Raw genomic sequence first — 14,060 nt, forward strand, 5'->3', positions numbered from 1 at the left:
ATTGTCAACAACACCCAGTGTCCAACAGTCAACTGGACGTCAGAGGACAACACCACATCCCACATGCAGCTGGACGTAGGGAGGGACGCTCGGACCTGGGGACTCAACCAGTCCTGCTCATCACATGGCACAGGAGAGCTCCTCAGGTCAGGACTCAGCCGTCCACCTCTAAAGGACAAGGGACGTTCATCTGAAGACAACTATGTCCACATGCTGTCTAGGGAGGACAGATGGTCTGAACCAGGAGTAAGAGAAGCCGTCTCTGAATAGGAGGTCAAAGGGGAATGGACCCCCCACTGTGCACACGGAGACATTGAGCTGGACACTTGGTGTCAATGACTCAGTTTCCACTTGAGTTTGAATTTGGGGCTTTTGGACACTTGATGACATCTGTCATGTTCTATTATCCCAAATATGAGAAGAGCCGGTCTCGGTTTGGTTCAACAACTATTTATTAAGAAGCAATGAAAAGGTATGAAAAGTTAAGCACAGAAATGGGCACCCACGGCCCCGCCCCTCTAGCGGCACCGGCAGTCACGAGTCGCACCGCACGGATGGCGGTTGTAATATTTTATAACAGAAGGTAAAATTTGATTGGTCAATAATGAAGGGGAGTTGAGACTTGGTTCTTCCTCGATGGTAAGCAGGTGTAGTTCCAGCCTCTCAGCTCTGGAATCAGGAAGTGATGAGGAGCCGCTCCCAGTCTCGCTCCTCCTCTGATGGTTGATGGGCAAATCTTCACATAATCAAGCCTTGACTCAGCTGAAGCCTTGTGGGTCGGTGTTGTTGTTCATTGGTGTTGGGACAGTGTTTTTGTGCGATCAAAGGCCTCCTCTTCGGCCTATATGTGTAGTCAAAAGCCTGAAACCACATTTTCCTTTGTTCCTGACAAAGCCAGACACAGGGAACTCAGTCTCCCACGATTCCTCAACTTCACACAGAGGTGTGAAAAGCCACAATGCTCACCTCCTATTGGTCACTCTGGCCCATGACCTCTTAGGTCACCCGGGCCTTTATAAGACCAAGATCTGCCCAAATTCTCTCTCTCTTTCCATCAACCCCTCCAAGGAGTGAGGCCGCCTGCCTTTCTTCCTGCATCGGGTAGAGGAGAAACCTGATTTCTCCAGCTCAACCCTTCTCTTCCAATCTACAAGAGGAGCCCAAAGGTCTAGCTTCCAGCTCACCTTCTCAAGGAAACCTCCTCGCCCTTCAAGCTCTTCAAACTCCTAGTAGCGACTAGATGTCCTGCAGGTGAGAACTTTCAAGCAGCGACTGAGCCACAGCTTGGCAGAATCGCGAATGCAGAACTTCAACCTTCCGACAAAGCCAGGAGACATCCCAGAATTGCTACCTGAACAGCAACTTTCTCCCTTTCTAAGTACTGGTGACATACTGGCCTTAATAATTATACAAGACTAAGCAAGACTGTTTATTTGATTCTGTGTGGTGTTTATAAGTTCATAAGATATATGTATGATATTGTGATTATAAGTTAAATGAAAGTAAAGTTAGTTTGTAATGCTGTTCACGATTTGTCCGCCAGAAAAAGGCTCGGAGGAGCCGCTGTGGCGATGTCAATAAACGTGTGCCACACACGAAGAAGAGCCTAGTGGTCTGGCGGTGAATTGCGTTGCAACACGCGCAACTCTGGGGGAACTATAAACCAAGACGAGTCCGTAGAAGCTGCGTGCGTGCGTGTGTGCGTAAAAAACGACTATAATTCGGCCTTAAGTGAAGACTGAAAGGAGGCTGCATGCTACCCGACGTGGCTGCTAACCGGCTAGCGCTGCAGTGTTGCTGCTTCAGGATGGTCCTGATCTTCACAACGAACTCACTAGAGGTAAGTTACCTTGAAACTACACAAAAAAACCTATTGCTTTATCAATTATCATAATCATATGCTAACATGTCTCAAGTGGTTTTTAATACGCAATTGTTAAAAAGGTTAACGTTTATTTAATGTGTAATGAACAGATTAAAGCAAATTAACTTCATTACTAGAGTCGTGTGTTTGGTTGTGACTTGATTTTAAATTTAATAAATTAAGTTAATATCAATACGCTACATGTAAATTAGACAGTTTAGAGAAGATTATAATCTCCACACACCAGTGTTGTAAACAGTTCTATTTATTACATAATTATGATTTCTCTCTGAGAGAAGTGGAGACTTGATGTGGACTGTTTTCAACAGCTCTGTGGGAGATTATCACCTTGAATATTAAAGACGAGGTAGAAATACATTTTATCTATTTGTACAATGTTTTGTTTATTTCAGTACAATACATTTCATTTAGCTGATGCTTTTATCCAAAGCGACTTACAATATGTGCATTCAACCATGAGGGTACAAACCCAGAGCCCAGTACATCGGTTCTGTCTTAAATCTGTGGTGCTTCCACCTGCTGAACATAGAATCAACTGTAAGAACCAGTCTTTGCTGGAACATACACAACACAAAACATTCTTTTAAAGTGAGTTTCTTCTTCTCATTAGATGAAGCACTGCAGCCCCTGATGTCCTCAGCAGCAACATGGTGGAGATCGGAAGCTTCAGGCTGGTCAACACGAGGACGACATGCACCAGTTGTGCAGATCACCTGCAACTTTTTTGGCAATCATTGCTAAGTGTCATGGATAATAGAGTTAATTTTTATATTCATTATATATTATATATTCAAATGAACACTTATTAGAACAATGTTTATCTGTTGCTTTCTGATTTGATACACTTTAGATAAGAACCCAGTGTTTTATTTTTCTTCTTTGCCATAAGAGACAGAACACGGTCAGTTGTCTCATGTTTGACATCCTAGAGGATCAGTCAACACAAATAAACAGATATAGAAAGTCATACATGTGCCATGTTACCTCCTTAACAGACTTTTAAATGGTAAAAATAAGTTTATTACTTCAAAGTTCATCAGATTATAATCATTTCAGTTTAGGAAATAGGTGGTGGGTAAGATTAACGATGTAAAAAACTGAATATAGCACTACTATAAATACTCACGTTTCAGTTGATCACAGTAAATCTGTTTCTGCAGAAAATTAATCTGTGTAACGTAGTCAAGTCAAATGGGTTGGCCAGTGAAACAACTTTACATTCAATTAGATATCTTACGTGGGGGGGGGGGGGGGCTTATTCTCCAAACACACTAATCCTCATAAACTAACGCTTCTCTCTGCTGGGTGGACGGATCATGTGGCTTCATGTCGGGTCAATAACTCCGTAGACTACGGTCCCGTAAGCATTGCTATTACTGCTGCAGGCGTGCCTGCAGGCTAGCCGAGCTAAGCTAACAACCAGGTACAGGTAGCTACTAAGCACTAATTACAGATAAATACAATACTAAACTTGACAAACCTCAGAAACGGGAGCTCACACGTCTTCAGCCTCTCTGGCAGGAGAACAAGCAGAACTTCAAAACGTATTATTTATCCGATGTGAGTGAACCTGTCCACAGACCCGGGTGGTGTCCACTGACGAGGTAGCCTGTTAGCCTGTTAGCTCAGGTGACGTCGAACCGGAGCGTCAGCCTGTTTCCGGGTGACGCTGACGCTGGAGTCGCGTAGCTCTCTGGGAGACGTCGCAGGGCCCATCTGAATAATCACCACTCTCTCATGTTAACAGTGGCCTGTGCGCTTCACGCTGATTGGTGCTCCCATGGCACTGGTCTGAAGCTTCCCCTGGGTGCCCAGAGCAGAGAAGTACGGCAAGAGAAAAGCGTTTCACAAAGCAAACTCACAAACAGAAACACACACGAATCAAATGACTCCAAAACAAGACTATAATGCTTGTGAGTCTCGTTTATTCACACACACACATTCACGTTTCTTTGCATATAAAATAAAATAAAATATATTTTTGCCACAAAGTTCAGATATGCAGTATTTGGTTTTCTGCACACCAGCGCCCCTTATGTAGAAACGCAACTGTGTATGTGTAATGTTTGAATAAGCTAAGGGAGTTATGCTTTAATATAAATAGTTAGGTATGAGAACAAGTTAAAGTACAGTACATTGTTTGCCACAGATTTACAGTTCCCACAACAGGCAGCGGCTCTTATCAGAGCTCTTATCCAGACAGGTGTGAGACTGACCAGTGATGTGACGCACACACATTCTAACAACTTCAAGATTAACACTAAGCAGCAGTTATTATAATTCATAGTGTGAAGGTCATATATCTGGCCCAAACCGCTCCTGCCCCCACCCTCCTGCATTTGTTTAGAGTTCAGTTCCATAAACATATTCACACACACACACACACACACACACACACACACACACACACACACACACACACACAAACATAGATTTTAAAAACCCAACACATCACAGCAGCAGGATGGAGGCGGGTTGTGTTTTTCTGTTGTTTGGTTTCCACTGAAGAATCGATCACTTACTTCACTTGTGTTTTGTGAACTTATGCAAAACAGTAAATCAACCAAACTCCGTGATGAGAACTCTATTTTTGTTTGTTTGATTATTCTATTTATTATTATTCAAATACATTTATAGTTTGTCTTCTTATTTTCTGCCATGTCTAAGCTCAGTCACTAATTGTTTCTACTGTGCACTTGATTTTTCTATCTTCAATTATTATTGGCCAATTTTTTTATTCTAAATAAAGTGGATTAAAACAAAGTTAAAAGGTGGAGACATTTGTTTTTCACTGAGACGATGATTTCATGTGATTCCATTTTATTTATACATTTTCTCTTTGGACAAGTATATAAATCGGTAGATTTCACAATAAGAGGCAACAAATAATTGGTATATATTATACATACAGAAGGAAAGTATTCTGCTCATCATGGTGAGAAGTTGTGTAAAAATATTAAAAATATTTAAAACCAGTAAAAAGCACAAGTTGTTTGATATTATTCTTGATTTTCCCATTGGACGAGATCACTAATATTCTACTCTGGGAACATGTTGTAAGTTTGATTTCTAAAGTTATTTTTCCAGTTGGACACTAGAGGGCAGCAAAGGACAAGTTATAATCCTGACTGCAACTAACTGATGACGTTTAACTACTATGACACTTTATAATTATAATGGTACAATAATAATAAACTACAACAACGATATGATGAAAACTATGTGAACTGATATAACTCACGTCATGTTCTGAGGCTCGTTCAGTTTCCTTTGTTTAATCTTTAATCTGAACATCGTAAACAAGTGAATTTAAAAGACTTTGAAGATGAAATATATACATTTATAAATATATACGTTTATAAATATAAACACACGTATACACATCAAGCTCCATCTTGTTTTCAGCAGCAGACGTTTGAAGCTTCACCACGAGCAGCGTGTCAGAGACTGAAGTTTCATAACGTTCCTCATGATCGTTTCACTGCTGAATTCACTTTATTATTTTTGTTTCCTCTTTACAAACTCCCCCCCCTCGTCAGAAAAGCAGCTTCCTCCTCCTCTGTGGCCCCAGGGGCTGATGGGAGGTTCCAGGACCTGATCTCACAGCTCGTCCTCGTTAGAGCGCCACTTCTCCTCAGGTTCACCCGAGGAAACCCCCCCCCCCCCCCCCCCCACAGCATGCTTCTCCTCCCAGCCGCTGCTCTGTGCTGCCTGTGTTCAGGTGAGTGTTTCCAGCCAATCAGGAGCTCACAAGCTCCACCTCACCACCACACTCACCTCCGTCCATCTGTCTGTCCACAGCGCTGGTTGCCATGGCAGCAGAGCCGACTCAGGACCAGTTGTCTTTGACCAGGAGAGTTGATGAACAGGCCTCGTTCAGCTGTGGAGGAACTGATCAGTGTGGCTGGATATACTGGTTTCAGAAGAAAGACACAGGAACGTTCAGACTGATTCTTCTTATTGGTGGAAGTGATGTTAACATTTATAAGAGTTACAATCATCCTCAGAAAGACGACTTCACAGCTGAGATTAAACAGAACAGCTGTGAGTTGAAGATAGAGAAAGTTAAACGCTCTCATGCAGCCACGTACTACTGCGCCTGTTGGGAGTATTACAACGAAACCACAGTGATACATGATGTGTGCAGCCTGAACAAAAACCCTCATGAGGATCAGTGGGAGAGAGAAGTAAACCACAGCGTCACATGTCTCAGCTCCATCCGACAGCTGCTCTCCAGCTTCTGTTCTAAAGACTTGTGCGTTCAGAGACGTTTCCGCAGGTTTGCTGTCGTTCCACAGACAAACCTTTTCCATCGCCGCCCTTTAAAGGTCCAATCAGAGCCAGTGTCTGGTCTCCAGCTGGTTCTCTGTGTTTGGACGGCCGGAGGAATCGGGCCTGTGACAGAACTCTGACAGTTCAACCCTCACACCAACACTCTGCTGATCCAGAAGAAAGAACCGCTAACGTTCGGGCTCAGGTGGAAAAGGACAAAGAAGAAGAAGAAGAACCACTGAGCTGTGGTCGTGTTCCTCCACCAACCAGGCAGCTTCAGTCCCTCCAGCTGGGACATGTGACCCTCACATTAACATGAGGTCACTGGGACCTTTGACCTCTGGAGTCTCATAATTGAATATTTGAGTCCAAGTGATAACTGGTTAAAATATGAATAAATCCTCTAAAGACATGCTTGATGGAAACGTGTTAACGAGGACAAAAACATGTTCTGTGAGGCCACAGTGACCTTGACCTTTGACCTTTGACCAGGTCTTCCCTGAGTCCAAGTGAAGGTTTGTAGCAGATTTAAAGAAACTCCATCAAAGTGTGTGTGAGATATCGTGTTCACACGACTGGGACGGACACTCTGACACAAGAAGAAGAGAAAAGAAACTAAATTCATAAAATCGTGTGAAACATGAAAATCATCAGGAGCAACAACGCTAACGTTTTATATCGTAGTAAAGATGTTTCATAAAGAACTCATCGTCAGTTAGAGCACATGATGATGAACGATTGGTTAATCCTGATAAACTGCGTCTGTCATCTTATTGGTCGCTACAGTTTATGACGTCATCATGACATCATCATGACATCGTTAACCCTTCAGCTGCCAATCAATCGAACATGCTGATATTTGCTTATAATCACTAAACACAAAGACCAGCTGAGTTCTGAAAGTATTGGACAAAAGAAGCGTTTGACCTGATGGTGGCGCTACATGAAAAGTCCGAGGCTCCTCAGGGTCAGTGCGGTTCATCCTGAGGGGAACATGAATGTTGTGCTGGCGTGAACATGAGAGAAACGACCTTGAGCTCAGACGGTTTTTGTCTGAGTCTCTTTCACTGTGGATTACTTCATCTTCGGCTCAGGAACCAAATTGTTCGTAGATGGTAAGAAACTCTTTTATTTCCCTTCACTGGTTCCATTGTTGAAAATGTGATGAAAAGAGTTTGAATCATGTTTGATTTTTCTCGTTAAGACAAACTTCCTCTTTCAGACTTTCTGAAATGAACAAACGTGTGACAGTGAAATGTCGCTGCACATCAGACACAATCCTCTTTTTCTGCTTCGGGTTTGTTCAGAGTCTAAAAAGTCTCAAACGTTTTCTGGATTCTCTTCAGCTGCTGCCGAAGGAATCTGAGTTTTCTTTCCTTGCTCCTGAAATAACTAAATTATAATTTTCACAATAACCAAAAATCGACATAAATAATTATGAAAGCTCTTAAAAATACCAGACTGGTATTTAGGTTTTTAATATAATGCCTGCTGATATATATCAATCTATATATTTTACTAACTCACGGAAAATACATTTTGTATTTAACGTGAAAGATGTTGTTCCGATGAATGCAATTGCCCTTTAATGGTGAATGTGTATTTTTGTGTATAAACAACAACGAGAAATATATTTGGAATAAATTAAAGACAAATAGTTTTGTCAATAGACAAATATTTTTTCATTATATCGAAAATATTTGTTTAATGGTAATATTCTGATAATTACTTTAATATTTCTAGTACCACAACTTATATTTGGTTTGAGGTTATTGAGTTATGAGGGAACATTTCAGTGTAAATACATCATCATGCAATTATAAATATATAATACTCAATGGACATAAAATGTATATTTTTATATGTATATATAAATACGTATAAACAAATTGTATAAATCTGTCTCAGTATAAAAGATAGTTACACCTTCACACTTTGTCATAAACAACAAATTACATGACCATTAATGATTGTGTGTATTAACAACAAAATCCTGTTATATTTATATCTTTTATTGTATTTTAAATGATAGAACATGTACACACATTTACAATATGATAGTTATAGTGATAAATATAGAAATATATGATCAGATGAAGTTGAGCGGCTGTGGCTCTGATGATCTCTGTGATAACGCTGCCGTGCAGCAGCTGAATCTCTCTGTGAAGTATCGATGAGGTGTTTCCAGGATCAGGCTGTGAAGTGCAGAGCTGCTGTTCATGTGCATGTTGTCACACGTCAGATCGGCCGCTGGTGACCCCGGTGGTGAGCGTGTACCCGGCAGCTTCCATCGCCGCCCTGGACGGGAAGAGCTCCCTGCTGTGTGTGGCCTCCAACATGGTTCCTCCTCTGGTCCAGTTCTCCTGGACAAGACAGAGGGAGGGTGGTCCTCTGGAGACGCTGTCCTCTGCTGATGGAGAGCAGCTGGAGCTCAGTGGGACAGGACGCACCGCCGCCATCATGGTGGTCGACCGGCACGCTTCCTACACATACAACTACACCTGCAGCGTCCGGCATGAGGGAGGCACAGTGGAGGCCCCGGCAGAGCAAGGTGAAGGAGGTTTGGTGACGGTGGTGAGCTTCATGTGTCTGTGTCTTTATTCCAGAGCGTGGACTTTCAGGTTGAGAGCAGGAGTTATTGATTTCAAATTTTTAAAAGCTCTCGTTCAAAACCCTGCACTTGCACTCAAATAGCCTCTGCTTGTGCTCAAACTGAGGCAAGAACCAGGATCTCAGCTTCAGCTTTACTTCTGACAGGAAGCCGGTGTCGTCATGAAGCCGCGGACGTGAACCTGGTTAAATCAACCGCCGTCCGGCTCGCTCACAGATGACAGGACAATTTCATTTGTCAATATTACAGCTGGAATTCTATTGGTCGAGAAATTTTGACAGATTTGTTGGAAATAACAATCAGAGAGCAAAAGTTTCACGTTCACAGCCACAAAATATCTGAGTGCAAGCAGCAAAATATCTGAGTGCAAGCAACAAAATATCTGAGTGTAAGCAGGGTCTGTCTGAGAGTGAATGTGGGGTTTTGAGTGAAAGCATTATAAAATCTGAACATGAAAGATAAGATGAGAGAAGTTCTGACTTCAAACTGAAAGATCAAGCTCTGAAAACTCATGTGAAGACTGAACCTGACTTCTGGATTCTTTCAGAGGTTTCTGCAGGTCACACACAGACGTCTCCGGCGGCCTGGACCTGGTCTCAGCGGCAGGTGAAGCTGCTGTGTCTGCTCTACACGCTGCTGATGGTGAAGAGTCTGGTTTACTGCGGTGGACTCGCTCTGATCCACATCCTGAGGAACAGGGAGCGTCCAGCCGCTGCTCACCAGACGACCGAGTTTCCTGCAGCAGCTTCAACTTCTCACTGATCCTGTTCACTTCACTCTGCTTCTCTTCTCACTGCAAACATTCCTCTGAACTGTAACTTTGCAAAGTACAAAATAAAGGATTTTTATGCTGAAGACATTTAACATAATAATAAAACACATCTCATCTCCTTTACCTTTGATGTGAACTGACTCCTCCTCTTTGTGCATCAATAATAATTCACACTGACGCTCTTTCCACATTAACCCTGTGTTGTATGAATTATTACTTAAACATGTTAAAAACTGATTTAAATGTGTTTTATTCTGCACAACGAGAAAACAAATGGTTTAAATACAAAGTACAAAAAAAACACAACCATAATATAATTATAAAAACATATTGTTTTATACATACATGTATTTACTAATAGTGAAGCATGTTCAGTATTTGATCCTCTAGGACAGAAATTAATAACTGAATAAACTTATTTACTAGTAATTTGAACAAAAGTAAGAATTTATTCTGTTGAAACTATGATTTCCGGTTGATAAAAGTTAAATCCAGATAATGTTATATAGCAAAAAAAATGTAAATCCAATTTTTTTCCTGATAAAAAAAAGGATTGTTTATTACTGTATCTCAGTAGCATTGAGATCAACTGTTAACACTTTGCAGTTGAGCATTAATATGTTTTGAATTCACAGTCTAGCCTAATTATTATAGTTATTCTGCTTATACCCTGATTTTACTCTCATTGATATTTGTCGACTGCAGAGGAACAAAAGCTGAACTTCAAAAAACTTTAAACAGATGAAAAACAAATCAGGAGTCGAGTCCAGATGTGATCCAGGTAGAAATATTCAGATGTTTGAGGACAAAGATTTTAATTTTGAAAATGTGTGTGACTGTTATTGAACCAACAACTAAACAAATGTTAATAATAATACGATGACGTCACATGATCTAAACCACGTTGGTCTCTGCACATGAAGGTTCGTCTGGAAACTGGGACAGAAATTCATCATGGTTCTGCTTTCCTCTTTTTAACAATCAGGTTTTATCTTTATCATGAGGACAGAGTTGTTGCCTTGTGTGACGCTGTGTGTGTGTGTGTGTGTGTGTGTGTGTGTGTGTGTGTGTGTGTGTGTGTTTGTGTGTGTGACGCTGTGTGTGTGTGTGTGTGTGTGTGTGTGTGTGTGTGTGTGTGTGTGTGTGTGTGTGTGTGTGTGCGTGTGTGTGTGTGTTCAGCAGCAGATGTCAATCTGTGCTGGTGGTTTTACAAACAGCCGTCGACAGTTGAGCTGTGTGGTTCCTGTCGAGGTTTTAACTTCAACAACACGTCGACAGTTTCAAGCTTCAGATCGTGAGAAACAACTTCAACTCAGAGACTCATCAGCTCTGATCAAATATTATGTTGTGCAATAGGAGTAGACTTTACGTTGGCTAATTATTAATAAATATGAAATGAAATATGATTATTTAAATAATAAAAATTATTTATTAAAAATAATTAAAAATGATAAGGCTATCACTTAAGAATAGTAAAATAATGAATTAGAAATGATAAGGTTATTCATTGAGAATAGTTAAATAATTAATGAAAACAATAAAATGATCAATTAATAATGATACAATATGTAATTATTACTTATCGTAGCGGGGCACCACCCTGGTTACAGGGACCAATGAGTCAAACTATAAATATCAGTCTCATATGAAAAATGTTAAATTAATAATCTCAATAGTTAATATTAATGATTATTTAATAAACAATGAAGGGTTTTAAGTTCAAGCACAGGCTATCATAATCCAGCTGTATTCACATACATATGCACAAATAATCACAGACTACAGATACTTTAATTACAAAAGCATTTATTAAAAAGGGGAAATAAAGTTAATGTTATTTAATGATTCATCATTTTAACAAACTCCAATATTTCAAAGATAACAACCGCAGCAGCACTTATCACAACTCAGACCATACATGTAAAACCTGTGGTCTATGTACGTCTGTCTGTGTGTGTGTGTGTGTCTGTGTCTGTGTCAATGTGTCTCTGTGTGTGTCTGTGTCAATGTGTCTGTGTGTGTGTGTGTGTGTGTGTCTTTGTGAAATAAAGTTAATGTTATTTAATGATTCATCATTTTAACAAACTCCAATATTTCAAAGATAACCACAGCAGCAGCACTTATCACAATTTAGAACACACATGTAACCTATGGTCCATCTATGTATATCTGTGTGTGTGTGTCTGTCTGTGTATGTGTCTATCAATGTGTCTCTGTGTATGTGTGTGTGTGTGTGTGTGTGTGTGAGAGAGAGAGAGAGAGAGAAAGGGGGAGTGGCGATGACGCAGTCACGTGATGACGTGGTCTGGTCTCATCCAAGATGGCGGCCGATGATGATTCAAGGAATTATAAGGGCCCAAACACTCTCAAAATGGTGGTGACTACAAACCAAAATGGCGGAACCTCTTTGGAGTTTAGAGCAAAAAAGGGAGGAGAGAGATAGAAGAGACGTGGCGATAATAGACTCTCAAAATGGTGGTCTAACTCGCGTTATTCAAAATGGAGCCTATGTTAATGACCATGTTGCCGGAGCCCAAAATGTCGGTCGCCACGTGAATTACACAAAGGAATTTTCAGACAAAGAGAATTCTTTATCTCTGCTTTGGCCTTGGCCCGAATGGTTTCCAGATGCGTTCGGCCTCTTTGAATATAGATTTAACTATGTGACATGAACTGTATAAATACAGATCGGAACTTGTGTGTAGGTAGGTTTAGGGGGAGAGAGAGAGAGAGAGAGAAAAACATGCAAGGAGAGAACAGAGAAGCTCTTAAAAACACGCCGGAGATAAGTTAACAGTGATTTCACCCCTCAGCCCCCAAGCGGACGTTGTGGGCTGATGTTTGATCGGTAAAATTACTGCAGACTTACACGGACGTTAACAGCGCGGCCGGAGGCTTTTCTCGCGGCCCTATTCACTGTAACACACACACGGCCGTCAAACCGGAAACCGGAAGTGGCGACTCGCTGCGGCTAAACAATGAAGACACAGAGGTCTTATAAACAAATACACTCAAATATTAAACGACACGCTAAGTATTAAAACTACTCTCTGCCCAGACAAAATATACTCTTACTGTAAAACCCTCGCGGTTTGCGTGCGCATCTGCGCGAATGTGCCGGGAGCTCATTGAATCACGTGGTCTCTCAAGCGGTGCTCCGGTGGTTCTCGTGGTGACACGAAGCTCGGCCGCTGGACCGGACAGGAGCAGATTTCTCGTGCTCCGTGACGGGATGAAGCTTTGTCTTCTTCTGCAGGGATGTGCGGCTGCTTGTAGCCGTTGTAGATCGTGTGAAAAGAATAGTCCGTGTGGGAAATGTCTGAGCTCGTCCCGCGAGTGAACCTGTTTCGGTCTTTCAAGTTAAAACAGCAAAAGGTCCTATCAAAATAAAACTTCGTCTGACATAAAAGAAAGGAAATGAAATGAATTAAACAAACGTTTGTGGTTGCTCCCTATAGCAACTAACTCATCTGGATAGACCTGGAGAGGTCAGGAGAGGTCATCAGTGCAGGGAAAAAAGCAGAGTTCTAAGGGGTCTCAGCTGTTTTATCCTACCTTCCAGGTACGTGCCCCCTGGAGGAGGGGTCATGGGGTTCAGTGTGCTCTTAGCCAATGGACTGTCAGATTTTGGCCACAAGGGGCAGGCTTCGCCCTCAGTGGACGTCTCAGGTTTCATTTGGGTCTCTGCAGGGCTGCGTGCAGCATCTCCCCCCCAGGGCCTGCTGGGGGGGGTAGGGGTTCGACCACCAGGAAAACTCTAGAGCTGGTCTCAGCATTGCGTGTAGGCCTCGTTTATGATTTGTTTAAAACTCAGATCACTGGGGCCTCCCCAACAATTTATAACAGCTACACAACAGAAAATCTGTTATATTTCTGTCGTTGAAAACTGTTTTGATCCTGTTATTGTTGTTGTGAAGTCCCTTTCACTCGTTACATTAACACAGTGGTACATTTATTTGTTATAATGGTTTTACATGAAGCTCAGTTGGAATAAAATCGTTGATTTATTCTTTGAATAAAACAAACTGTGAAACGTCTCATTGAATTTCTTATTTTGTACTTTTAAAATGAATAATAAATTGGTTAATTTCTCAAAACCAAGTTCCAAAGTGCTTGAGAAAGTCAAATGATCATGAAAACCAAAACACCCAGTTTCCAACAGTCAACTGGACGTCAGAGGACAACACCACGTCCCACATGCAGCTGGACGTAGGGAGGGACGCTCGGACCTGGGGACTCAACCAGTCCTGCTCATCACATGGCACAGGAGAGCTCCTCAGGTCAGGACTCAGCCGTCCACCTCTAAAGGACAAGGGACGTTCATCTGAAGACAACTATATACACATGCTGTCCAGGGAGGACAGATGGTCTGAACCAGGAGTAAGAGAAGCCGTCTACGTCTACCTAGAGAAGCCGTCTCTGAACAGGAGGTCAAAGGGGAATGGACCCCCCACTGTGCACACGGAGACATTGAGCTGGACACTTGGTGTCAATGACTCAGTTTCCACTGGAGTTTGAAT

The 14,060-nt window shown here is 41.7% G+C and overlaps 1 protein-coding gene across 1 annotated transcript; it reads left to right on the plus strand.

Moving 5' to 3' along the window:
• The first annotated feature begins 5,563 nt into the window (after positions 1-5,563).
• LOC133018646 (immunoglobulin lambda-1 light chain-like) lies at positions 5,564-9,530 on the plus strand. Its single transcript, XM_061085059.1, has 5 exons — positions 5,564-5,606; positions 5,687-5,994; positions 7,227-7,272; positions 8,400-8,708; positions 9,316-9,530. The coding sequence occupies exons 1-5, from the start codon at positions 5,564-5,566 to the stop codon at positions 9,528-9,530; spliced, it is 921 nt and encodes a 306-aa protein (XP_060941042.1).
• Positions 9,531-14,060: the final 4,530 nt, after the last annotated feature.

Source organism: Limanda limanda, chromosome 13, assembly GCF_963576545.1.
Source record: "Limanda limanda chromosome 13, fLimLim1.1, whole genome shotgun sequence".
Lineage (NCBI taxonomy): Eukaryota > Metazoa > Chordata > Actinopteri > Pleuronectiformes > Pleuronectidae > Limanda > Limanda limanda.